General features: G+C 41.0%; 1 protein-coding gene across 2 annotated transcripts in view; it reads right to left on the reverse strand.

Annotated features, from left to right (window-relative positions):
• Nucleotides 1-1,066: 1,066 nt before the first annotated feature.
• Nucleotides 1,067-25,493, reverse strand: part of tent2 (terminal nucleotidyltransferase 2) — a 36,363-nt gene continuing 11,936 nt past the window's right edge. For both annotated transcript variants that reach the window (XM_020476557.2, XM_031807967.1), the window contains 6 exons: nucleotides 25,037-25,165; nucleotides 24,860-24,903; nucleotides 23,538-23,674; nucleotides 2,862-2,953; nucleotides 2,486-2,565; nucleotides 1,067-2,369 (listed from right to left, as the gene is read on the reverse strand). In XM_020476557.2, coding sequence (XP_020332146.1) covers nucleotides 2,298-2,369; nucleotides 2,486-2,565; nucleotides 2,862-2,953; nucleotides 23,538-23,674; nucleotides 24,860-24,903; nucleotides 25,037-25,165 — 554 coding nt within the window. In that variant the 3' untranslated portion in view covers nucleotides 1,067-2,297. The remainder of the gene's footprint in view (nucleotides 2,370-2,485; nucleotides 2,566-2,861; nucleotides 2,954-23,537; nucleotides 23,675-24,859; nucleotides 24,904-25,036; nucleotides 25,166-25,493) is intronic.

The raw sequence follows: 25,493 nt of genomic DNA on the forward strand, positions 1-25,493 counted from the left end.
GAACCAGGCTATGTGGGGTGGCCAGTCCTCTTCTGGCTGTGCCGGGTGGAGATTATAACAGAACATGGCCAAGATGTTCAAATGTTCATAGACCACATGACCTTCTCCCATTCCTCCTCTGGATCATCCAGATGGTCATTGGCAAACTTCAGACGGGCCTTCAGACATGCGCTGGCTTGATCAGGGGGACCTTGCGTGCACTGCAGGATTTTAATCCATGACGGCGTAGTGTGTTACTAATGGTTTTCTTTGAGACTGTGGTCCCAGCTCTCTTCAGGTCATTGACCAGGTCCCGCCGTGTAGTTCTGGGCTGATCCCTCACCTTCCTCATGATCATTGATGCCCCACGAGGTGAAATCTTGCATGGAGCCCCAGACCGAGGTTGATTGACTGTCATATTGAACCTCTTCCATTTTCTAATAATTGCGCCAACAGTTGTTGCCTTCTCACCAAGCTGCTTGCCTATTGTCCTGTAGCCCATCCCAGCCTTGTACAGGTCTACAATTTCATCCCTGATGTCCTTACAAAGCGCCCTGGTCTTGGCCATTGTGGAGAGGTTGGAGTCTGTTTGATTGAGTGTGTGGACAGGTGTCTTTTATACAGGTAACGAGTTCAAACAGGTTCAGTTAATACAGGTAATGAGTGGAGAACAGGGGGGCTTCTTAAAGAAAAACTTACAGGTCTGTGAGAGCCAGAATTCTTACTGGTTGCTAGGTGATCAAATACTTGTCATGCAATAAAATACAAATTAATTACTTAAAAATCATACAATGTGATTTTCTGGATTTTTGTTTTAGATTCCGTCTCTCACAGTTGAAGTGTACCTATGATAAAAAATTACAGACCCCTACATGCTTTGTAAGTAGGAAAACCTGCAAAATCGGCAGTGTCTCAAATACTTTTTGTATTTGTTTTAATGGCTTCTATATTCTGAACGCATTCGCCATAGTCTACATTCAAGTCTTGTGCCGATCAAATTCAAATTAAAGGTACACCATATTTAAAGAGATTGCTTTAGAGAAATGAACAGATTAACGATACTAAACAAAAATATAAATGCAACATGTAAAGTGTTGGTCCCATGTTTTATGAGCTTAAATAAAAGATCACAGACATTTTCCATACACACAAAAACCTTATTTGTCTCCATTTCTGTGCACAAAATTGTTTACATCCCTCTTAGTGAGCATTTCTCCTTTGCCAAGATAATCTATCCACCTGACAGGTGTGGCATATCAATAAGATGATTAAACAGCATGATCATTACATAGGTGCGCCTTGTGCGGGGGACAATAAAAGGCCACTCTAAAATGTACAGTTTTGTCACACAACACAATGCCACAGATATCTCAAGTTTTGAGAGTGTGCAATTGGCATGCTGACAGCAGGAATGTCCACCAGCGCTGTTGCCAGAGAATGAAATGTTAATTTCTCTACCATAAGCCGCCTCCAAAACCGCTTTAGAGAATTTGGCAGTACGTCCAACCGGCCTCACAACCGCAGACCACGTGTAACCACGCCAGCCCAGGACCTCCACATTCGGCTTCTTCAGCTGCGGGATCGTCTGAGACTAGCCACCAAGCCAGCTGATGAAATTGAGGATTATTTCTGTCTGTAATAAAGCCCTTTTGTGGGGAAAAACTCATTTTGATTGGCTGGGCCTGACTCCCAAGTGGGTGGGCCTATGCCCTCCCAGGACCACCCATGGCTGCGCCCCTGCTCAGTCATGTGAAATCCATAGATTAGGGCCAAATTGATTTCTTTTGACTGATTTCCTTTAAATGAACTGTAACTCAGTAAAATAGTTGAAATTGAGGCATGTTGCGTTTATATTTTTATTCAGTATGACTGAACAAAAACTCCCTGATCAAATTGGTATGTTTTCTGGAGTTGAATTCCATGTATTTAGTGCGCGAAAGGGAACCCCCCCAAACCTCGTTACATGCCTGAAGTCTGAATACCAACTACTGAGAAGTGCGTAGGAAAAGCGTGCCTAAGAAAGATAAATTTACTAAGTCTGAATCGGCCCCTGTGAGAGGCAGCAGCAATACTTCAGGTCACACACACTTTAGCAGCAATCTCATGTATCCTCTTCAAATATCAGAGGTTATACTTTCTTTTATTTCTCCTCTGTGTCCGTAACATTGGCAGGTGAGTCAGGAGAACGTGAAGAGTCTGAATGTTAGGGCTTTGGCATGCTGAGGAGGGAGACGGAGACTGTACAACCCAGCAGAAAGGCCCAGGACAGACCAGGCAGATTTCCTCTGTACAGCTGAGTCACTCACAGTTCCTCCTCCTCATCTCTGAATGGTGTTTCTGATTGGGAGGATGAAGCTGAGATCCTTTCTCAGCTGGAGCATCTGCCACGACTAGAGAGAGTGAGAGGGGTGGGGTTAGATTTGGGATGCCCCAGGCTCTCAAAGTAAAATGGTGGATTTGCAATGTGGAAGGAAAACAACCACAGTGAAACGTTCCCTAAGTCTACCTCAGCGAACTGTGCTTTGATGGCATCAAACTTGACCTTCTCATGGACTGCCCTGGCTGTGTTGGTGCCATCAAATGGCTCTGAGAGAGCAACAATGGAGAGACAACATTTCAGTTGGGACAGATGCCACATTAAAACATTGACACTGATTTAGCAAGAACCAAATGTATTGCACCAGCTTGTATTGCACAATCATGTTTTGTAGCACAAGTCTCTAGCCCCTAGGTGTCAATATAAGACGATGATCTAAAAGGGGAGACATTACATCATGGTAATAACGTTTTTTTACACAGTCACTACACAACTGTGTGGGAGGCAGCTTGGTGTCAGAGTCATGGTTAGAAGTGATTGACTAGTCAGGTCTGGTCTGACCTACCTTCCACACAGATGAACTTGTCTCTCCACTCTAGACTATTTGACTTGGGCAGAGCCTTAGCCTCTCGCACCGAGATCACCTGTTTATCCCACCTGAAACAGAGGAGAGGGAGTGTGTTGTGAGCATGAGTAGACATGTGTGTGTGTGTGGGAGTTCTAAATGGCATGTTATGGTATTGTAGGCATAAACTTCAGAGCTCAGTCAGAGGTCCTCGGAGCGTCCAGCAACGCTGCCAAAAGGTTGAAGGTCAGTTTCCACCTGTTGCAGTCCCTCAGACAGCAACATGACACCAGAGAGAGGGGGGAGTGGGAGGAGAGTACATACCAGCTGTGACAGCAGTAAATGACGATAGTCGCTGATCGAAACTCCATATTTGGTGAGTAACAAATGTAATTTGACATTATTAAGCTTGAAAAGCTGGTGAACGGCAGGTTGAATGGCTGCTTCCTGGGCTTAAAGGAGACTCACCATATCAACGTCTACTGTAAGGCCAAATTCTGGTTCAGATGAGCACAAACTGTCATTATATGCAGATGTTGTGTTATTGTATGTAAGTGATCCAATAAATTATATTCTGGCCTTGTTCAAATGTTTAACACTAGAACCGCCATAGGCCAACAGCCACTGACGTTTGATTTTGTAAGTAAAAGAAAAGGTGGCCCCCGAAAAAAGCGGTGCCCTGCTCCTTCCCTTACTTTTCGCAAATGTTTGTATTTTACATTGTGATAAAAAATTCTGTCAAATAAGCAAACAGAAAAGTATTTAGAGCCTTTTACAATTTTTTCCACACCTATTCCCAACTTAACCCGCCAAGATAATGTGCTGTAGGACATTGGTACCCAGCCAGGTGCTAATGCGTCTCCCTCTCTCTCCTCGCTGAATGAATGACAAATGGATGAATGGGCGATAATTGTGCATCTTACTTCACAATTGAATTTAAATTGGGCCTAACTGAATGATAAGCAGGATGAAGAGGTTGATTTAATTCAGAAAGACAATAGTGTAATGCTGAGGTTGTGTTGTGCCTATTTATCAGCAGCAAATCATTTGACCTCGCCTTGCAGGTTGGTTGATTGACGTTTTACTTTGGAAAAATAAGCCGTTACGGGACTGTTTTATTTACTGTAACTCTACTACTGATCAAATGTATTGTAAGGAAAACTAAAACATGCTACGTGTTGCAGTAGGCCTTTAGAATAATGCTAAACATATCCTTGACTCTATCTAGGTTGATGAGCGGGAAACAAGTGATGCCAGTCAGCCTGCACAGCCGGCCCATAGAAATAACACCATAAACTATACCGATATTAATTTCACACATAAGAGTTAGCCTATAGACAAGATGAAATAATTTGATGAGTGACAATTCTTAGGCCTATCAAATTGTATATAGAAAAGATGGGTGTTCCTTGTAATTGACAGATGCAGGGAAAGTAGCATTACTTTATCAAATCCTCCTTCAGAGTCACATGCAGGTAAAACATTTCTATAGAGTATCAGAAAGTCCATATTCTGCATATTCTATGACACTTACTTTTGTCAAATAGTGCAGCTGTTTCCATATTTCACTTTTTCCAAGGATATCCGTGCTGTCATTGCAGTCAGCACATGACCACTGGCTACTAAGCAAAAACTAGTAACATAATAAACTTAAAATATGCTATTCTGTCGTCAATGGATGAATGGGCGATAAAAACCAGATGGATTCTGATAATGGTGCATGTGACTTCAATGAAGTGAATGATGAGGATGATGAAGTGTAATAGTGTAATGATGATGAAGAATTGTGGGCGGTCTAATTATTTTATTACGAAAGGCTGGAAATTGTATATAATTTCACCTTGGAGAATCAAATCAGACACCGAATACAACCCACAATGTGTGTAGCGCACATTGGAAAGACGAACCAAACAAATGGACGCACTGACAGCATTGCAAATGCTGCAGAATTTATATGAGTTGGAGCCGGATGGAGGCTCGGATATTGAGCTTGACGTTGCAGATGAAGAGTCTTCATCTGATTCCCAATGTTTACTTCGAGTCTCCGCCTCTGATGCCTAAGCCATGCCACAGAAAAACAGAGCCAACAGATGGTAATTCCATCTACGGTGAGACAGGAGTCTTGGAGGGATAGCACGGTTTATGTGATGAGTGACGAGTTTGTGACATGTATATGTTGCAAATATTGCAGCACATCAGAGATTGTACTGCCACTCATGCAAACAGAAAAGGAAATAGTACGTGGGACATGTCTATGGATGACATGGACATACGGCAGAAAGAGCATGGATGTGGAGTCATTTTGGTCTGATGGGTATGGGGTGGATTTAGTCCGAGAGACCATGCCACGCAACCGCTTCAGAGATTATGCGACACCTGCGGCAGGTGCACACAAAACAAGGCCCATGAAAACTGTGTGCAGAGCAACCAATTTGTTTGTGGGGCTTGTAGGTGGTGTTTTGTCTGTTTTGTTTGCAAAGAAAAAATAAATCATTACAAAGGTGATTGTAATGTAAAAATGAAAGACTAATATTGATTTTGTTTTGGCAGATTTTGTTTTTTATACCTTGTACAATAAAAACAATTTATAAAAAAATAACAGGTATTCTAAAATAGATGACTGTTCAACCTGAACCTCATTGGCTCTTGTGTTATGTACTCTTTACTGTTGATATAACACATGCTGTATGGCCATTTATATCATAAGATATTACATGCATTTTCAGCAGTGGGGTCCTCCTATGTTTACCAATAACCAAATGGATTCAAAGAAAATAGCTACCTCCTACATGGGAGGTTTGATGATGCTGTGGGGTTGCTTTGTTGCCTCTGTTACGGGGGGCCTTGAACATGTGCAAGGAATCATAAAAGCAGCAGATTATCAGTGTTTTGGAGCAATGACTGGAAGTCTAGCAGATGCAGACTTCCTGTCATTGCGCTAACGCTAGTTAGCATTGGCTCACAAAACTACCTCTAACATCCTTCATGATGGACATAGACCTAAAAATGGTATCAACGAGTTCATCTGACTCTGGGGAAGTGGATAAAGGGCCTCATTGCCAAAATCCCAAAGTATCCCTTTAATGGCAGTTAGTTGCCTGGAATTTGCTGTAAATTTTTCATTACCTAACTGGCAACTAAGGGTTCCATGTTTGCCATGGTGCCTAGTGGCTGCCTTGGTAGTTTCCTCCTGCAAAATTATCCCTAATTATTATTTGTTAGGTGTTTTTAATGCACATTATTTTTTAACAACCTTTAGTTTTTGATAGCTTATCAAGTATAGAACACAGAAATCAATTGTTTTTAATCATCATCATTAAATTAGCGGACATATTTGCAGTGCTGCCAACTTTCACGCATTGGCCTAGAGACACGCGCATTTGACCCGATTCTCACGCCACACCTCATATCTCACACACTGAAAAGTACTGGTTATATTTTCTAATTAATAATTCAATGCGTTAACTTTTCAACTGTGCTCCAAATAATTTTGAAAGCGGTGCATCTGCACGTGCAATTTAACATATTGAGCAAAAACTTGATCATTTTCCTGTCTTGCCACAGCACTGTGAACTGCGACACATTGAAGAATATGATTGGTCTAGTTACAGTATGTAAGGGATCATGGGGATTGGATGTGCGTTTTAAAGAAACACCCCTTAAGATTGAGTGAAGCTGAATGGAGAGAGAACGTTCTCAGCTGAGCTTATAAAACTAAAAAGAGCAGCAAGGAAGAGCTATTTTATGTACAATGTTGTCAACATAATTAGGTTGCTGTTACTCCCATCCCTATTGTAGAATGCAGCCTTTTGACAGCATGTACTAAAGTCGATTTAATCCACACTTGCATTAGTCCCCTCGTTTGATGATTAGCATTTAGGCTGTGACAACGAAAAGGCAGTAGACGGACCTACAGATCTGTAACTATGAAAATTATTTTGTCAGATTGCAAACCCAAAGTGTAAATTAAATAAATAATTTGGTTAGGGTGTAGGGTCGTCTTGTCTTCAGACGATATTATTTTGCATTTACTTTATTTACCTAATCAGTGGAACAATTCTTATTCTTAACAATGAGCTAAAATATAGTGTAGTTATACTGCTTGTCAGCAAGAACATTACTTTTGTTCACCACACTTATTTTATTATCCCGATTCTTCCCAATATTGCCAGTGTAATCACATATTGTCACGCCCTGACCTGAGATATCTCTGGTTTTCTTTATATTTTGGTTAGGTCAGGGTGTGACTAGGGTGAGTACGCTAGTTTTTGCATTGTCTAGGGCTTTTTGTATGTCTAGGATTTTTGTAGGTCTAGATGATTTGTATGTCTATGGTGGCCTGATATGGTTCCCAATCAGAGGCAGCTGTTTATCGTTGTCTCTGATTGGGGATCATATTTAAGTAGCCATTTCCCTTTGGTGTTTGTGGGATCTTGTTCTACGTTTAGTTGCCTGTCTGCACTATTCATATTAGCTTCACGTTTCGTTAGTTTGTTCAGTGTTCATTATTTTAATAAATTAGAATGTAAGCATACCACGCTGCACCTTGGTCTCCTTCGTATGATGAACGTGACACATATTTTAAATCTAATATGCCTATTAGTGTCTTAAAATGAATTATTTGAGGCTATGCATTTTTGCAGCCATTCATGGACAGTTTTGAATATTGATATTCATTAGGTTCGGTGATTTAGAGAAATGAATTGTTATAACAAGAACATTTTCAAACACCCAGCACTTGTGAAACATAGATCAGGGGTGTTCAACCCTCATTGAGAGCAAGCAGGATTTTCTTCCATCCACCTTTTAAAGAGATAGTTCACCCAAATTAGAAAATGTTTGTGTTCTTAACTTTAAAGCAAGGCGACTGCGATCTATGATTTGGTTACCCAATGCCATCAACCATTAATATTAGTGTTTCCTGTGCAGAGCCTTGGTGTAGCGGTAACACGCCCCGGGTAACACTACCCGTCGCATACAACTGTCCACATGAGACCAGGGTTCAATCCCTGCTTCCAAAGGTTTCTCCCATTTGCCTGTCTCCCCATTTCATTACTGTCCGAATAAAGTACCAAACCACCTAAAACAAAAATGGCAAAAATAATATTAGCATACTTTAAATTTCATCCCTCATAAATCTCAAAATAACAAAGTTCAAAGCATCCCGAATACACCTGACCCATGGATTTTTTTTGGAGAGAAAAAAATCCCCCCTGCTCATAGGCTTAAGCCATGTCAAAATTGGTAAAATCACAGGAAATGAGCTTTAAAACAGTAACATTTTCCTGGAGGAGGACACCCAAGCCCCCCTGCTAGAGGATGTGGCAATGAAATTCACATAGCAAATCTCACTCTAAGCTTTCCTCAAAAGTTGGCAGCCCTGTATTTGGCTACTTCTCTTCTCCAATTTACTAGCTAATTGTTTGGATTCAAATACCAGCCTAGTTAGATCTTCCTAGATCATCATCTCATGCAAATTGAATGCATCTCATCTACCATCTACTGGACCAAAGGCAGGACCACAATATTCAGAAATGGCAGCAATCTTCAAAAGGACTCCTCAGAGGTTTTGCACAGATTAAAACAACCTTGTGTAAGGAGTTTAAGAACAGCCTCTTTCAATACGGGATCCTACAAACAAAATGCAGAAGGTGAGGACGATGAGGTGGTAACCTCCAACCTGCCAGTTACTGACTCTGTGGCTCAACACAAAACTGCCTTGGCTTTCATACTGGATGAAGTTTCTCCTTTGGAAACCCGCCTGGTGTCTTCCTCCAAATATTCTCCCTGGTACACTGAGGAGCTACGCTGTCTCAAAGCAACTGTCTGTCATCTAGAATGATGTATGCGATGTATGCGCAACATCAGAAAAAGACTACAAACAGGCCAGACATCAAGACAGGCCAGGCAGCTCAGACATCTTACTACTCCCAACTGATTAGCAATGGCAGTGGTAACTTCCGGGTGCTGTTCTCTACTGTAATCAAGCTCCCCCAACCTGTAAACATCACTGCTACCTCAGCCTCCCCAAAACCGTGCAATAAATACCTTTGCTTCTTCCCAAGCAAAATTGAAAAGATCAATAATACCACCCTATCATCTCCAGCTCTTGTAGTTGATCTACCCAGTCCTATGATCCCTGAGTCAAGGTTCTCCACCTTCACCACAGTCACTGCAGCTGATGTAACCAAGCTGGTTAGGACAATGAGGCCCACCACTTTCCCACTTGACCCTATCCTCACCTCCTTTCTGAAGACCTGCTTACATGCTCTGGAACCTTTCTTCACGGAAATTATCAACATTTCCCTTACCACGGGATATGTCCCTCCTCAGCTCAAACTCACAGCAGTCACACCAGTACTTAAAAAGCCTGGATCTGACCCTGACAACTTCCAGAACTACAGGCCTATCTCCAACCTGCCCTTCCTGAGTAAGCTACTCAAACGTGCTGTGTCTAGTCAATTCAAAACACCATATGGCCACTCACAACCTACTCAAGCCCTTCCAGTCGGTTTCAAAGCTAGACACAGCACAGACAGTGCCTTGGTAAGGGTCACCAATGAGCTCCTGATGAATGCTGACTCTGGGGCTGCCAGCATCCTCCTATTGCTGAACCTCAGTGCAGCATTTGACACTGTCAGCCAGGCCATTCTGCTGGACAGCATGGAGAAGCTCCGGGGCCTGTCAGACACTGATAACTCCATGTTTGTGGCCCTAGTAGGTCAGACGCAGTGGTGGTCCATCAGGGGTCCCTCAAGGCTCGGTCATAGGGCCACTACTGTTTTGTATCTACATGCTGCCACAGGGAAATATCTTGAGGAAACACGGACTGGGCTTTCACTTTTATGCTGATGACACACAGCAAAAATACAGAGGTCGCATTCCCACCATCATTAAATGACAATTTCCCCGCTGCTCTATTTGAATACGTATGTACATTAATATGTTAAACATACAGTATCATATGCATTTAAAAAGTTTCGAATTATATCACTACACACAAATACAAGTGTTTCTGCATCTCACCAGTAGAAACAGGCCAGCTACATTTCCTGGATGTAAGCAAACCACAATATCCAAAATTCATAGCAATTTCAGGACATGGAGAACCTCCTCGTGGAGGTGTATCCAACTGATGTGAGAAATATCAAAATGCCTGTGCTTGTATCCAGAACTTTCAGCCAGAGGATTTCGAAACGTAACTGAAGTCATAACTGATAGAGTTGCCATGTCATCGAATGTTGAAAAGTGATGCTAGTCCATCGATTTTCCCCTTCACTTCAAAGAGGAAGGCATCCGATCAGCCAAAATCAGCGTAGCAGAAAAGTAGTCAAGCTGAGGTAACGTAGCTAACGTTACCTAGCTAACTACATGTGTTTATCAAAACCAGAATCTAGCTAGCTTTCATAATACGCTGGCTAGACATTCCAAAACATATCAATGTAATTAGCCAGCTGCTATCTGGCGATGTGATTAGTAACTTTGCAAGCTAACGTTAGCTTCTTTAGGTTACGCTAGCTAACTAACTACCGCAGAGGCTAACGTGACTAATGTTGTGTGTTCTATTTAGAGTCCAATCCCATCAACATCAAAATCAAGCGCAGCACCAGGAACTAGTGTAAGTCACCTTCTAAAATCAACAAAATCTTTCCATGATGAGTAAATAAATGTACTGGTAGTAGGCATAAACATGGTCTGTGTCTTGTCATAGTTGGTGTGTTTACAAGTAGGCTACAACTTCTACTGTAGGTATCTGTATTATGGAGGCTTAGTTGATTGTTCATGCAAGGCTTGAAGTCTAAATTGGGAAAAATGTGATATCAGTAAGGAGGGGATGGTTAGTATGCATGATCTATTGACATGAGGGGGGTGGGTGGATATAGTACCTTGATTGAGTGTGTATTGATGGGTACAAAGTAGTAAAATGTTGGCTTATCACTGACTACTGTGTGTCCTACAGACTAATCCTAATGTTGATGACGATGACCTTGACACAAGCTTTAGTAGTGCAGAGCCTGTAGACCCACTGGATGAAAGCTTTCAGCCTGGAAAAATCTCAAGCTCAACATCATCTGACTTTGAAACAAGCCAGGACAGCCAAAGGTATTTATGAAAGCACAATGACCTTGAAGAAAGCAAAATCACTAATACACTAAACTGTCTACAAGACAAGTGATCCTCAAACTTTTCACACCCTTGCAGTCAGTTCTTTGGCATGGAGAGGGGTTGTTAGCATACTCTTCTAGCCTATTCACTATTGTTGGCAGTGTTCGTCTACTCAACAGCACAACTAGGTGATCATACACAAAAATACACAACTAAACGGTCTACAAGTCAAGACCCCCCCAAACTTTTCACATCTTTGCTAATAGCCCATCTCAAAGCCCCATTATTGACTGAGTAAACAACAAACACATACTAGTCTATTGTACCTTTTTTTGTTTACAGATGAACATGGTTTATTGTATGGTTACACATCTTCATGATCAGTCTTCATGTATTTCCAGGAATGTTGGAAGTACATACAAATCTTCTGAAAGAGGTCAAAGCAGTGGGTGGTGAAGAACATCGCCAACGCCTGCTAAACCAGCTGCCATTATCCAACACAAGAGGTTCACCAGCTAAAGAACATTTTGTAACCTGCCTGGAACATTCAACCGACACAACATCCATATTCAGTTTGACTGATGTTGTAGTATAATATAGAATACTTAGTATGCTCACAACTGTGGTATACACAGAGTGTACAAAACATTAAGAACACCTGCTATTTCCCATGACATAGACTGACCAGGTGAAAGCTATAATCCCTTATTGAGGTCACTTGTTAAATCCACTTCAAATCTGTGTAGATGAAAGGGAGGAGTCAGGTTAAAGAAGGATTTTTAAGCCTTGAGACAATTGAGATTGTGTGCCATTCTGAGACTATGGCAAGACAAAATATTTAAAGTGCCTTTGAATGGGGTATGGTAGGTAGTTTTTGCTGTTTTTTTAATGCTCAACAGTTTGCAGTGTGTATCAAGAACGGTCCATCACCCAAAGTACATCCAGCCAACTTGACACAACTGTGGGAAGCGTAGGGCCCCACAGTGGAGGCATCATAAAACCTAGCGGTCAAACAGTGAAATGGTTCTAATCGTTATTCAACCATCCATAGGGAATTTTAGAAACGCTTCAAATGAAGTTTTTTTCATGTATGCTTACCCTGATAGAAGTCACCTTGGCCTAGAGAGATTTACACGTTTATCAAAACATCACAGAAGGGTAAGCCTACACAAAACACAGCCCTTATTTTAAGTGTTTCTAAAATCCCCTATGGGAAAACTACTAGGACCATTTCCTTGTTTGACCGCTAGGTTTAATGGGTCACACTGTGGTATTCTATTGGAGTCAACATGGGCCAGCATCCCTGTGGAATGCTTTCGACACCTTGTAGAATCCATTTCCAAGGGCAAAAGGGAGGGGAGGGGGGGGGTATTGCTAGCTGTTGTATATATGAATATAAGTGTTTTTATCAGCTTTTTTAAAACAAGTGTACTGACAATTGAATAAATGATTCCAGCTGCATCAGAAAGCAATAAAGTATTGACTTCAATTTCTGGATCAATTCATTGTGATATTCATGAAATGTGTTTGGATAAATTAGCTTCAATCTTACTGCTAAAACAAATGATGCAGGGAGTTGGTGGGTAATTTCAACTTACATTTGTTGGCAAGTAAACATGCTTCAATAAAACAATAGATTAGTCTGTCTAACCACGAGTAAAGTCACACCTTATAATTTTTTTTATGACAGCTGTGATGAAAGAGGAAGTTTCAGTACAATTTTATAAATGCCTACAGATAATTTGTTAATTTGACATGGTGGGATCTTTTTTCTCTGTAAAAAATGTATTATGAGAGAAATGGCGGTGGAAAAGCCTTTATGCGCAAATAATAATATAATAACCATCACCATCAAAGCTAACTTGGAGTCTCGTGATATGGTGTGCGATCCTTCCACTACGACTTGGGAAACCATGCAGTTTATTAGGCTACAGATGACATAAGTTATGATGAACTTCACAGTGTTTAAAGTGCACACTATGTGCTTGATGCTCCTTTCAAATAAATATCAAGGGTCTTATTCTGGTGACATGATGATCGATGCTTGACTGCCATTTGGCAAATATTCTCGCTCTTATCCATAATAATATCATAACGTAGACTAACCTACCCACACTGTATCTGCGAGCTGTTGGCTATAGTGAATGTCCCAAGACCAGTGTAGGCACATTTGCTATATTTTTGAGACAAAACATATAAATCTAATCTGTAGAGTTGAAAATGCGATGGAAACACATTGAACTTCAGATTTTCATTCGGTACATGCAAACTTTAGCAGAAAATTGCATTTTGTGTGCACTACGACATCATGCACTGATTTTTCTCGGCAACAAGTCAGTTTGTTAGAGACACACCACTGGAGGCAAAAACTTTCTTTATGCAGATTTTTTGAGATTTGCATGAAAATCTGTCGCCAATTGGATGGAAACGTAGGTAATATAGCAAATAAGTAGACATGGCTTGTATTCAAGGAAAAGTTTATTTGCTCAGGAGACCGAGGTGAGTTTACACAGCAGTATCCAGGAATAGTTACTGTATAGAAATGTATGACATATACAGTGCCTTCAGAAAGTATTCACACAACTGGACTTTTTCCACATTATGTTGTGTTACAGCCTGAATTTGTCATCACTGGCCTACACACAATACCCCATAATGTTAAAGTGGGAAAATGTAATTTACAAATGATTTACAAATGAGTCAATAAGTATTCAACCCCTTTGTTATGGCAAGCCTAAATAAGTTCAGGAGTATGCTTAACAAGTCACATAATAAGTTGCATAGACTCACTCTGTGTGCAATAATAGTGTTCAACATGATTTTTGAATAGCTACCTCATCTCTGTACCCCACACATACAATTATCTGTAAGGTCCCTCAGTCGAGCAGTGAATATCAAACACGGATTCAAACACAAAAACCAGCAAAGTAGTCCAATGCCTCGCAAAAAAGGGCACCCTAGAGTAAAAATAAAAAAGCAGACATTGAATATCCCTTTGAGCATGGTGAAGTTATTATTTACACTTTGGATGGTGTATCAATACACCCAGTCACTACAAAGATACAGGCGTCCTTCAAAACTCAGTTGCCTGAGAGGAAGGAAACCGCTTCAGGATTTCACCTTGAGGCCCAATAGTGACTTTAAACAGTTACAGAGTGTAATGGCTGTGATTGGAGACAACTGAGCATAGATCAACAACTTTGTAGTTACTCCACAATATTAACCTAATTGACAGAGTGAAAAGAAGGACACTTGTACAGAATAAATGGATGGATCCTGTTTGCAACAAAACACTAAAGTAATACCGCAATTTGCTTTTTGTCCTGAATACAAAAGTGTTGTGTTGAGGGAAAATGCTATACAACAGCCTCCCGAGTGACACAGTGGTCTAAGGTGTCACAACAGACCCGGGTTCGATCCCAGGCTGTGTCAGAGCCAGGCGTGACCAGGAGACCCATGAGGCGGCGCTCACTTGGCCCAGCGTGATCCAGGTTAGGGACCAGCGTTTGGCTGGCCGGGATATCCTTGTCACATTGCGCTCTAGTGACTCCTTGTGGCGGGCCGGACACCTGCAAGCTGACTTCAGTCACCAGCTGTACTGTGTTTCCTCCGACACATTGGTGTGGCTGGCTTCCGGATTAAGAGAGCAGCGTGTCAAGAAACAGAGCGGCTTGGCAGGTGGATGCATGGCTCTTGACCTTCGTCTCTCCCAAGTCCATAGGGGAGTTGAAGCAATTGGACAAGACTAATTTCCAATTGGATATCACAAAATTGGGATGAAAAAAGGGGTAAAAGTTCAAATATATAAAACAATGTTTTATATCCAATACAACACATTACTGAGTACCACTCTCCATATTTTCAAGCATAGTAGTGGCTGCATCATGTTACGGGTATGCTTGTAATTGTTAAGGATAAAAAAAGAAACAGAATGGCGCTAAACACAGGCAAAATCCTAGAGGAAAACCTGGTTTAGCCTGCTTTCTACCTGACAATGGGAGATTAATTCAACTTTCAGCAGGACAATAACCTAAAACACAAGGCAAAATCTACACTGGAGTTGGTTACCAAAAGACAGTGAATGTTCCTGAGTACAGTTTTCACTTAAATCTACATATATGGCAAGACCTGAAAATGGTTGTCTAGCAATGATCAACAACCAATTTGACTGAGCTTGAAGAAATTTGAAAACAATAATGGGCAAACGTTGCGTGTGGAAAGCTCTGAGACTTATCCAGACAGACTCACAACTGTAATAGCTGCTCAAGGTGCTTCTACAAAGTATTGGCTCAGGGGTGTGAATACTTATACTACATATACCATAGTATGTGGAAACCCCTTTAAATTAGTGGATTCGGCAATTTCAGGAGTTGCCGACAGGAGTATAAAATCGAGCACACCTTTCACATCTCCTCTTGCGAGTCATCAACTTCTTAGTAGCCAAGCAGTATTGTCTGTGAGAGAAAGATGAAAACGCTATTAGAGAATCATGGGCAATTGTTGTGTAATGTCTGTATTCCTACTGTAGCAGCATGGTGTAGAATATGAGACAACCCACAGACACACGTTAGCTAGCTCGCTACAAACCACAGGTATAGTTACTGCAAGACTAATATGAGTCATAAAGACCCAAAGTCATTATATGAAACACCAACACATTTCTCCAGTGTTGCTCTAATGAGAGGCACTGAGGCTAGCTAGGCTAGTTAGCTAACTAGCTATAAATGTTAGACTACAGTACATTTTAAATATAGCAAACAAAGCTAACTTGCTAAACTTGGCTAGTTTGGCTTGTAGGGGTACTAGCAAGCCATGTTATGACCGAATCGATCACCAAATTGTACTGTACAACAATTCCTTGTGTAAAAAGAGGTTATATTGCTAGCTAGCTAGCTAGCTAACGACAGCAAAATAACTTACTTGTTTTTAATTTGCCCTACTGAGTCCTGGTTCAGCTGGTTTAGGAAGCAGTCACAGCTTGCTGGTCTCGCAATAATTTTTCTTGACGTTTCAACTCCTCTTCAGTTTGTTCCGGCTCAAATAAAATAGGGCAGTATGTTCCTATGTCATTTTTTAAAATTAAAACGTGTTGTCATCGTCCAGCTCTTCTTGGAAAGAGGAATCATCAGTAGCAGCCATTATAGCTAATTATTTTGTAATCTCGGATAGAAAATGCGCGGTTACATAGCTCCAGTGAACCTATAAACTAGTACCGCACCCATTTTTTGAAAAGCCTGCCTTTGAGGGTGGGAACAAGGAAGTAGGGCTCCTGTCAGGCTGTACTCTTGACAAAACCAGGGAAAATGAGTAAACCTAAATATCCTGCAATGTCTCTATTGAACAAGAACAAACACGCTGTTAGCGTGATCGTGCAAACCGGTGAAACACAAAGGCCACAATAATTGCTGCAAAACATGACTCCAGGTTTAAGAGGGTGTGAGCAGGTTTAAGAGGGTGTGAACAGGTTTAAGAGGGTGTGAACGATGCTGAATGGGTGTAGACAAGGAGCTCTCCAATAGGTGCACCAAAACATTCGAAAGGCAATTTTCTCAAAAGTGAGGTTACAAGTTTATCAACTTTAAAAGCAGAATTACTTTCCCATTCTTCCTCAACTGTAGTGTATGATATACCATTTTCTAGCTCTGAGTCTCTACTTTTATCCAATGTAAAAAACACAATTTCAACTTTTGCTACATAAGACCGAATCGAGTCGGCATTGACATTGAAATCCTGGTTCACAGCTACCAAGCTATCCACAACTCTGGACCCAAAAATCTGTCTGATCTTATCCTGACCTCCTGCCCCAAACGCATCCTTCACTCCTGCAGGTGCAGCTCCCTTCAGCAGCCGCACAGCGGACTAAAACTATGGGTGACAGGGCTTTCAGTTGTGTGGATCCTCATTACAATCACTGTCAGGACAGCTCAGCTAAAGACTGAGTTTTTCTGAAAAGCTTTCAAGGACCTACATTATACAGTTTTTTCTATTTATTTATTTTAACCTTTTTTTTAACTAGGCAAGTCAGTTAAGAACAAATTCTTATTTTCAATGACGGCCTAGGAACAGGGGCAGAACGACAGATTTGTACCTTGTCAGCTCGGGGATTCGAACTTTCGGTTACCACTAGTCTACCCTGCCGCACAGTTGAAGTCGTAAGTTTACATACACCTTAGCCAAATACATTTAAACTCAGTTTTTCACAATTCCTGACATTTAATCCTAGTAAAAATGCCCTGTTTTAGGTCAGTCACCACTTTATTTTAAGAATGTGAAATGTCAGAATAATAGTAGAGAGATTTTATTTCTTTCATCACATTCCCAGTGGGTCAGAAGTTTTCATACACTCAATTAGTATTTGATAGCATTGCCTTTGAATTGTTTAACTTGAGTCAAACGTTTTGGGTAGCATTCCACAAGCTTCCCACAATAAGTTTGGGGAATTTTGGTATATTCCTCCTGACAGAGCTGGTGTAACTGAATCAGGTTTGTTGGTCTCCTTGCTCGCACACGCTTTTTTAATTCTGCCCACAAATTTTCTATGGGATTGAGGTCAGGACTTTGTGATTGCCACTCCAATACCTTGACTTTGTTGTCTTTAAACTGTTTTACCACAACTTCGGAAGTATGCTTGGGGTCATTGTCCATTTGGAAGACCCATTTGCGACCAAGCTTTAACTTCCTGACTGATGTCTTGAGATGTTGCTTCAATATATCCACATAATTTTCTTGTCTCATGAAGCCATCTATTTTGTGAAGTGCACCAGTCCCTCATGCAGCAAAGCATCCCCACAACATGACGCTGCCACCCCCGTGCTTCACGGTTGGGATGGTGTTCTTCAGCTTGCAAGCATCACCCTTTTTCCTCCAAACACAATGATGGTCATTATGACCAAACAGTCCTATTTTTGTTTCATCTGACCAGAGGACATTTCTCCAAAAAGTACAATCTTTGTCCCCATGTGCAGTTGAAAACATTAGTCTGGCTTTTTTTAAATGGCAGTTTTGGAGCAGTGATTTCTTCCTTGCTGAGCGGCCTTTCAGGTTATGTCAATATAGGACTTGTTTTACTGTGGATATAGATACTTTTGTACCCGTTTCCTCCAGCATCTTCACAAGGTCCTTTGTTGTTGTTCTGGGATTGATTTGCACTTTTTGCACCAAGTACGTTCATCTCTAGGAGACACAATGAGTCTCCTTCCTGAGCGGTATGACGGCTGCGTGGTTCCATGGTGTTTATACTTGCGTACTATTGTTTGTTCAGACGAACGTGGTACCTTCAGGCATTTGGAAATTGCTCCCAAGGATGAAACAGACTTGTGGAGGTCTACAATGTTTTTTCTGAGGTCTTTTGATTTTCCCATGATGTCAAGCAAAGAGGCACTGAGTTTGAAGGTAGGCCTTGAAATACATCCACAGGTACACCTCCAATTGACTCAAATGATGTCAATTAGCCTATCAGAAGCTTCTAAAGCCATGACATCATTTTCTGGAATTTCCCAAGCTGTTTAAAAAGGCACAGTCAAATTACCCACTGGAATTGTGATACAGTGAATTATAAGTTAAATAATCTGTCTGTAAACAATTGTTGGAAAAATTACTTCTGTCATGCACAAACACAAAGTAGATGTCCTAACCGACTTGCCAAAACTATAGTTTGTTAACAAGACATTTGAGGAGTGGTTGAAAAACACATTTTAATGACTCCAACCACGGTGTATGTAAACTTCTGACTTCAACTGTACATACAAAGGTGCGTGGACACCCCTTCAACTTAGTGGATGTGGCTATTTTAGTCACACCTGACAGGTGTTTAAAACCGAGCACACCGCCATGCAATCTCCATAGACAAACATTGTCAGTAGGATGGCCTTACTGAAGAGCTCAGTTACTTTCAGCGTGGCACCGTCAGGTGTGAATAGGACCACCGAGTGCCGAAGCGTGTAAAAATTGTCTGTCCCCGGTTGCAACACTCACTACCGAGTTCCAAACTGCCTCTTGAAGTGCCTGACCTCACTAATGCACTTGTGGCTGAAGTGAAACAAGTCCACACAGCAATGTTCCGACATCTAGCAGAAAGCCTTCCCAGAGGACTGGAGGCTGTTATTGCATCAAAATGGGGGACCAACTCCATATTAATGCCCATGATTTTGGAATGAGATGTTCGACGAGCAGGTGTCCACACACTTTAGTCATGTAGTGTATGTTTATTCTGTTCTCCTGTCCACCGGATCTGACAACACCTGTAAATGGCTTTGATTGTTGTCTGCTTACAATGTTCTGTGTTTTGGATTGTTTTTATTATCAATTAATACATTTTCTTAAGTGCGATGGATGTGAGAAAAAGCGCTTAACAAATTAATTGAATTATCATTACTATCATTAACTAGCTGTCAGTAAGTTATTCTAAAATTCTAAGTAACTTAATAGCCAATAGCTGCCAATAACTTAATAACTTACTGTACTTTCACTGAACTTTAATGATTACAAGATAGCTTAACATTAGTTTACAACTACTAAGCATTATTTGTGGTGAGCACACCAGGGACATCCTCAGCCACGCTCAAGGTCCTAAACGATATCATAACCGCCATCGATAAAAGACAATACTGTGCAGCCGTCTTCATTGACCTGGTCAAGGCTTTCGACTCTGTCAATCACCACATCCCCATCGGCAGACTCAATAGCCTTGGTTTCTCAAATGATTGCCTCGCCTGGTTCACCAACTACTTCTCTGATAGAGTTCAGTGTGGCAAATCGGAGGGCCTGTTGTCTGGGCCTCTGGCAGTCTCTATGGGGGCTCCACAGGGTTCAATTCTTGGACCGACTCTCTTCTCTGTATACATCAATGATGTCGCTCTTGCTGCTGGTGAGTCTCTGGTCCACCTCTACGCAGACGACATCATTCTGTATACTTCTGGCCCTTCTTTGGACACTGTGTTAACAACCCTTCAATGCCATACAACTCTCCTTCCGCGGCTTCCAATTGCTCTTAAATACAAGTAAAATTAAATGCATGCTCCTCAACCGATCGCTGCCCGCACCTGCCCAACATCACTACTCTGGACGGTTCTGACTAACAATATGTGGACAACTACAAATACCTAGGTGTCTGGTTAGACTGTAAACTCTCATTCCAGATTCACATCAAACATCTCCAATCCAAAGTGAAATCTAAAATTGGCTTCCTATTTTGCAACAAAGCATCCTTCACTCAAATCAAATCAAATTTATTTATATAGCCCTTCGTACATCAGCTGATATCTCAAAGTGCTGTACAGAAACCCAGCCTAAAACCCCAAACAGCAAGCAATGCAGGTGTAGAAGCACGGTGGCTAGGAAAAACTCCCTAGAAAGGCCAATACCTAGGAAGAAACCTAGAGAGGAACCAGGCTATGTGGGGTGGCCAGTCCTCTTCTGGCTGTGCCGGGTGGAGATTATAACAGAACATGGCCAAGATGTTCAAATCACTCATGCTGCCAAACATACCCGTGTAAAACTGACCATCCTACCGATCCTCGACTTCGGCGATGTCATTTACAAAATAGCCTCCAATACCCTACTCAATAAATTGGATGGAGTCTATCACAGTGCCATCCGTTTTGTCACCAAAGCCCCATATACTACCCACCACTGCGACCTGTACGCTCTCGTTGGCTGGCCCTCGCTTCGTACTCGTCGCCAAACCCACTGGCTCCAGGTCATCTACAAGACCCTGCTAGTCCCCCCTTAGCTCGCTGGTCACCATAGCAGCACCCACCTGTAGCACGCGCTCCAGCAGGTATATCTCTCTGGTCACCCCCAAAACCAATTCTTCCTTTGGCCGCCTCTCCTTACAGTTCTCTGCTGCCAATGACTGGAACGAACTACAAACATTTCTGAGACTGGAAACACTTATCTCCCTCACTAGCTTTAAGCACCAGTTGTCGGAGCAGCTCACAGATCACTGCACCTGTACATAGCGCATTTATAATTTAGCCCAAACAACTACCTCTCCCCCTACTATATTTATTTAGCTCCTTTGCACCCCATTATTCCTATATCTACCTTGCACATTCTGTTTTACTTGCTATAGTGTATTTACTTCGCCACCTTGGCCTTTTTTGTGTTCTTTTTTATTTTGCCTTTACCTACCTCCCTTATCTCACCTCATTTGCTCACATTGTATATAGACTTATTTTTCTACTGTATTACTGACTGTATGTTTGTTTTCCTCCATCTGTAACTCTGTGTTGTTGTATGTGTCAAACTGCTTTGCTTTATCTTGGCCAGATCATAATTGTAAATGAGAACTTGTTCTCAACTTGCCTACCTGGTTAAATAAAGGTGAAATAAAAAATAAATAAAAAATCCTCAACATCTTGGTTGACAACCACTTGACCTTGCTGCCACACCATCAGGTCAGTGGATGTGACAGATCTGCCACAGTAGGTTACTGTGCATTTTACCATAACTACTTGCAGCAAGCGTACAGTAAATGATTGACCAATGCAAATTACCTTCCTGGTGACCAACTGCCATTAAGTTACTAAAACTGCAAGAGCTGTACTCTTGTTCTTACACAGATTGAACTGGTACAACACTTCCAATAATGGTTGGCACAAATAAACATTTTAGACCATGCCCCCAAATATGCTAATGAGCCCCCACCAGAATACTGCCCCCACCTACATTTCAAAGTGCAGTAATGATTGTACCAATTAGGTTCCTCTACAGGGGGATTCCTTGTGAGGGTTCAAAAAAATGTAACAGTTCTAAATATGTTTTGATTGATTGTAATGGTTTATTTGTTGAAATTGCAATTTTATAATTGTACCTTGCAGTTTTTTTATTCTTGGTGTTTTCTTTGGAATGTTCATTTTCTTGATTGTGAAGATGATTGTACTCAGGAAACCATTGTGAATGAGACCCTAGTCTCCCATTAATAAATAAAAGTAAAATAAATAAATTAATAGCATTCAATACACTGCTCTATGTTGTAGAAATTGGGCCAAAACAAAAGGTGGTAAAGCCAAAGATATTGATATTAACTTAAGATATGTCATCTGCATTATTTACAGTGGGTGCAAATGAACACAGTGGGCAGAACAAACAAGGAGGTGGGCAGTCAAATCTGAGCTAGGGAGATTGTATTGGTGTATTTTAGCATGCATTTGCACATTTCTGTTAGGGAACACCGACTCTGAAGTGCGCGTGTGCAAGTCGCCCTTGCACTCCTAAACAACAACATTTTTTGGCAAAGGGTCATGTCTACAAAACTTTGTGTACTCTGTTCATAAGTAACATATTATAGTTTGGGAAACAGAAAACTATATTGAGATTGAAAGTTTTTTTTATGAGAAAATTTGCAGAATATCGGTCAAATTTCATCCTTCTCCATCTTCTCCCACTGCCACTGGATTTCCGCTCATCACCATATTAGGTGGTGAGAGGAAGTTCCAACTGTAAATGTGTTTACCCTTTCATCATTCTATCCCACATCAGGTAACTGATGCAAACAGTAGAATCAGATTTAAACAACAGATAAAAATACACCGTATGGAACAGCGGGGACTGTGAAGAGACACACACAAAAGATAGACACGCGTACACACACAAGCGCTAGCACATGCACTCCACATACATTGTAATATTATTGTATTGTGGTATTATACATTTTGTATTGTAGATATGTAGTGGCGTAATAATGTTATATGATGTACAGTTTTATATTTAGTTTTACATGTAAGAGTAGCTGTTTTGGCAGCAGCTAATTCTATGGTAAAGCTAGCTGCCTGCATTTTCCTTTGAAGCTAACTGGTTAGTCAGCTCCTACCTAGCATAAAACTAACATAGCAAACATTTAAACATTAATTTCTGTCAAAATATTGCAACCATACATTGTCATATGGATTCAATTGTAATCATACCATTTCAATATCAAAATGCCGGTATGATAAAAATATTCTCAGTAATGATGAGGTAGCCTATCATGCTGAGCAATTAGCCAAAATGTAGTTTCACCCCCATTTTTAAACAAGGAAATGACCAACGTTGTTTAAAATAATTGAATATCCATTTAGTTAGTTTTTTTCTTCGGTTTTACACAAACTGTGGGACGTTGTAGGAAGTTGTAGTTTACAACAGGCAAATATTCAACAAAGTTTAGGACAGAAAACATGGTAATTAACTACAAGGACCACAATCCATTGCGCCTACAGATGCCTGAACTTGCCAGGGCACAGACCACATGCGAGGAAGTGTATTAGCATATAGCTAGCATCTGCTATGGAAATTCGTTAGTACTTATTAGCATCTGCTAGCATTTTTTTTTACAGACGGTTATTGGTTGTTTTTTTTGCATAAAAAAAGCGAGCCCTTGTTCTGCAACGTAAATAATACCATATACCTCAGTATGGCACAAGGACAGTAAAAAAAGGTATGAAAATCTGGATACCACCCAACCCTACCGGCAACTTTACTTACCTGGCGACATTGCGGTAGTACTTTTACAGAGTATATGTTGAGTTTTTGAGGATTATTTGAAGGGTCTTACCTGAAGACAGTACTAGAGGAATATTTTTGCAATATTACCTAAAGACAGAGGTGTAGTACTTGAGAAAGCCCAGCAGCAGCTCTCCCAGTGAGGCCTGGTTAGAGGAGGAGTAGGGGGGGATGTCTCTCGGACCCTCAGGCACACGGTGGATATCCATGGATGGACTAAAACACTCCTGAAACAGCACAAACAACGCTTACGTTTGTATTGTCGTATTTTACTTTTGAAGCAAGGTAAGACATGCCTAATTATATGAAGTAAAACGTTCAGGTTTCAAACAACTACGTTTTCAAAATACATATTGCATCCAGATCATTGCAAAGTAGTGTGTGACACGCCTTTCTTACTGTTGCATATAGGCAACGAATGAGATTATAAAAGCACGTTTCACTCCAGCAGCAACAAATTAGTTGTTTGAAAAGCTGTAGCAGCAGCTCTCGCGCTGTCTGACAGATTTTCCGCTCATAGGCTCTGTATCTGTACGCATGTGATAAACTTAACGACTAATGAAAATACACACAGGCCAATTTAATTCCACAAACTTATGCTAATTAACCTATAAATGGGTAAGCATAACCGGTCAAATGTATTTCCATCGACTGGTATTTCCATCATGGAATATGCTAAAAAGCATCATTTTTGCAATGGGATTATTTTTCTTTCCCCAGATAATTGGCCGGCGACAGTTTTATTTATCAGCTTTTCATGTATTTTTTGGCACAAAACCAGCTATTGCCGGCTTACGGAAACCCTGCATCATATAGGGACAAAGACTCCTACACACAGTGGAAAGGAGGTGTCTGGGTGCTGGGAGAAACCAATATTCATTAGAACATTGGAGTCACAGGTTGAGTAATGTACCCAAATTCCTATTATACGTCAATAATTTATAATAAAAAAAGTATTAAATGTTTTATTGTCACATACACCGGATAGGTGCAGTGAAATGTATTGCTTGACATGGTCAGTCAAATTATGGTTAAGTGCCCTGCTCAAGGATGTTCTACCTTGACAGCTCAGGCATTCGAACCAGCAATCTTCCGGCTACTGGCCCAACCCTCTAACCCCTAGGTTAGTTAGTAGTGAATGCCATCTTATTTTTTCAAAGCCATTTTAGCTCTTGCCGTTAAGCCCCGCCACAGTGTAAGAAACCTGCTAGCAAATGTTTGCGCTTTGAAACTAAATAAAAACTACACTCTGAACCAAAAAAACATCTTTGCTAGATTCAAGATAGTGTAGTTAGACAAATCATGGAAAGTAATGACATGTCGTTTTATTGGAATTGGTAGCCTAAAACGACTTAATAAACCTGTAATGTAGCCCGTTTTTGTCATTTAAGAGTAAATGTAAATTTCCTTACTGGATATTCATTCTGCAGAGAGGGAATGACTGGTTCAGGCAAAGCTGTAAAGACGGAGACAGACACACTGGGTTAAACAGTGTAGTGGTTAACCTCGAAAAAGGAATGCCAGAGGTATATTGTAGTTAGTGCAGGACCATGATTACTGTGTGTGTGTGTGCGTGTGTTTACACTCACTCTGTAAGTAGTGTAGTACCATCAGTACTAGAGTGTAGCTGCTGAGTGTTCCTTTACTGGCGTCATTTATCCTGTGATGTCTGGCCCACCTCTTTACCACCAAGATGATGGGACGCACACGCCGCTCAGCTATAGACACACGGAGCGATAGAGAAGAGGCTAGTACAGAATTGTAACATAGTGGGCACACATCCAGCACACAGTGTGTAACAGGGTTTGAAATTACTCTCCTTATTGAAATGTGTGAATTTCACCCAAATGATCTGTTTTGATATTATTAATTTGTTGTGAGTGGAGTAATGTGGTAGTGCAGGTCTGTGGTTACTCTAGAACAGCATGTACAGTGCATTTGGAAAGTATTCAGACCCCTTGACCTTTTCTACATTTTGTTACATTACAGCCTTCTTCTATAAGTGTGTAGATTTTCCTCATCAATCTACACACAATACCCCATAAT

Source organism: Oncorhynchus kisutch, linkage group LG3, assembly GCF_002021735.2.
Source record: "Oncorhynchus kisutch isolate 150728-3 linkage group LG3, Okis_V2, whole genome shotgun sequence".
Lineage (NCBI taxonomy): Eukaryota > Metazoa > Chordata > Actinopteri > Salmoniformes > Salmonidae > Oncorhynchus > Oncorhynchus kisutch.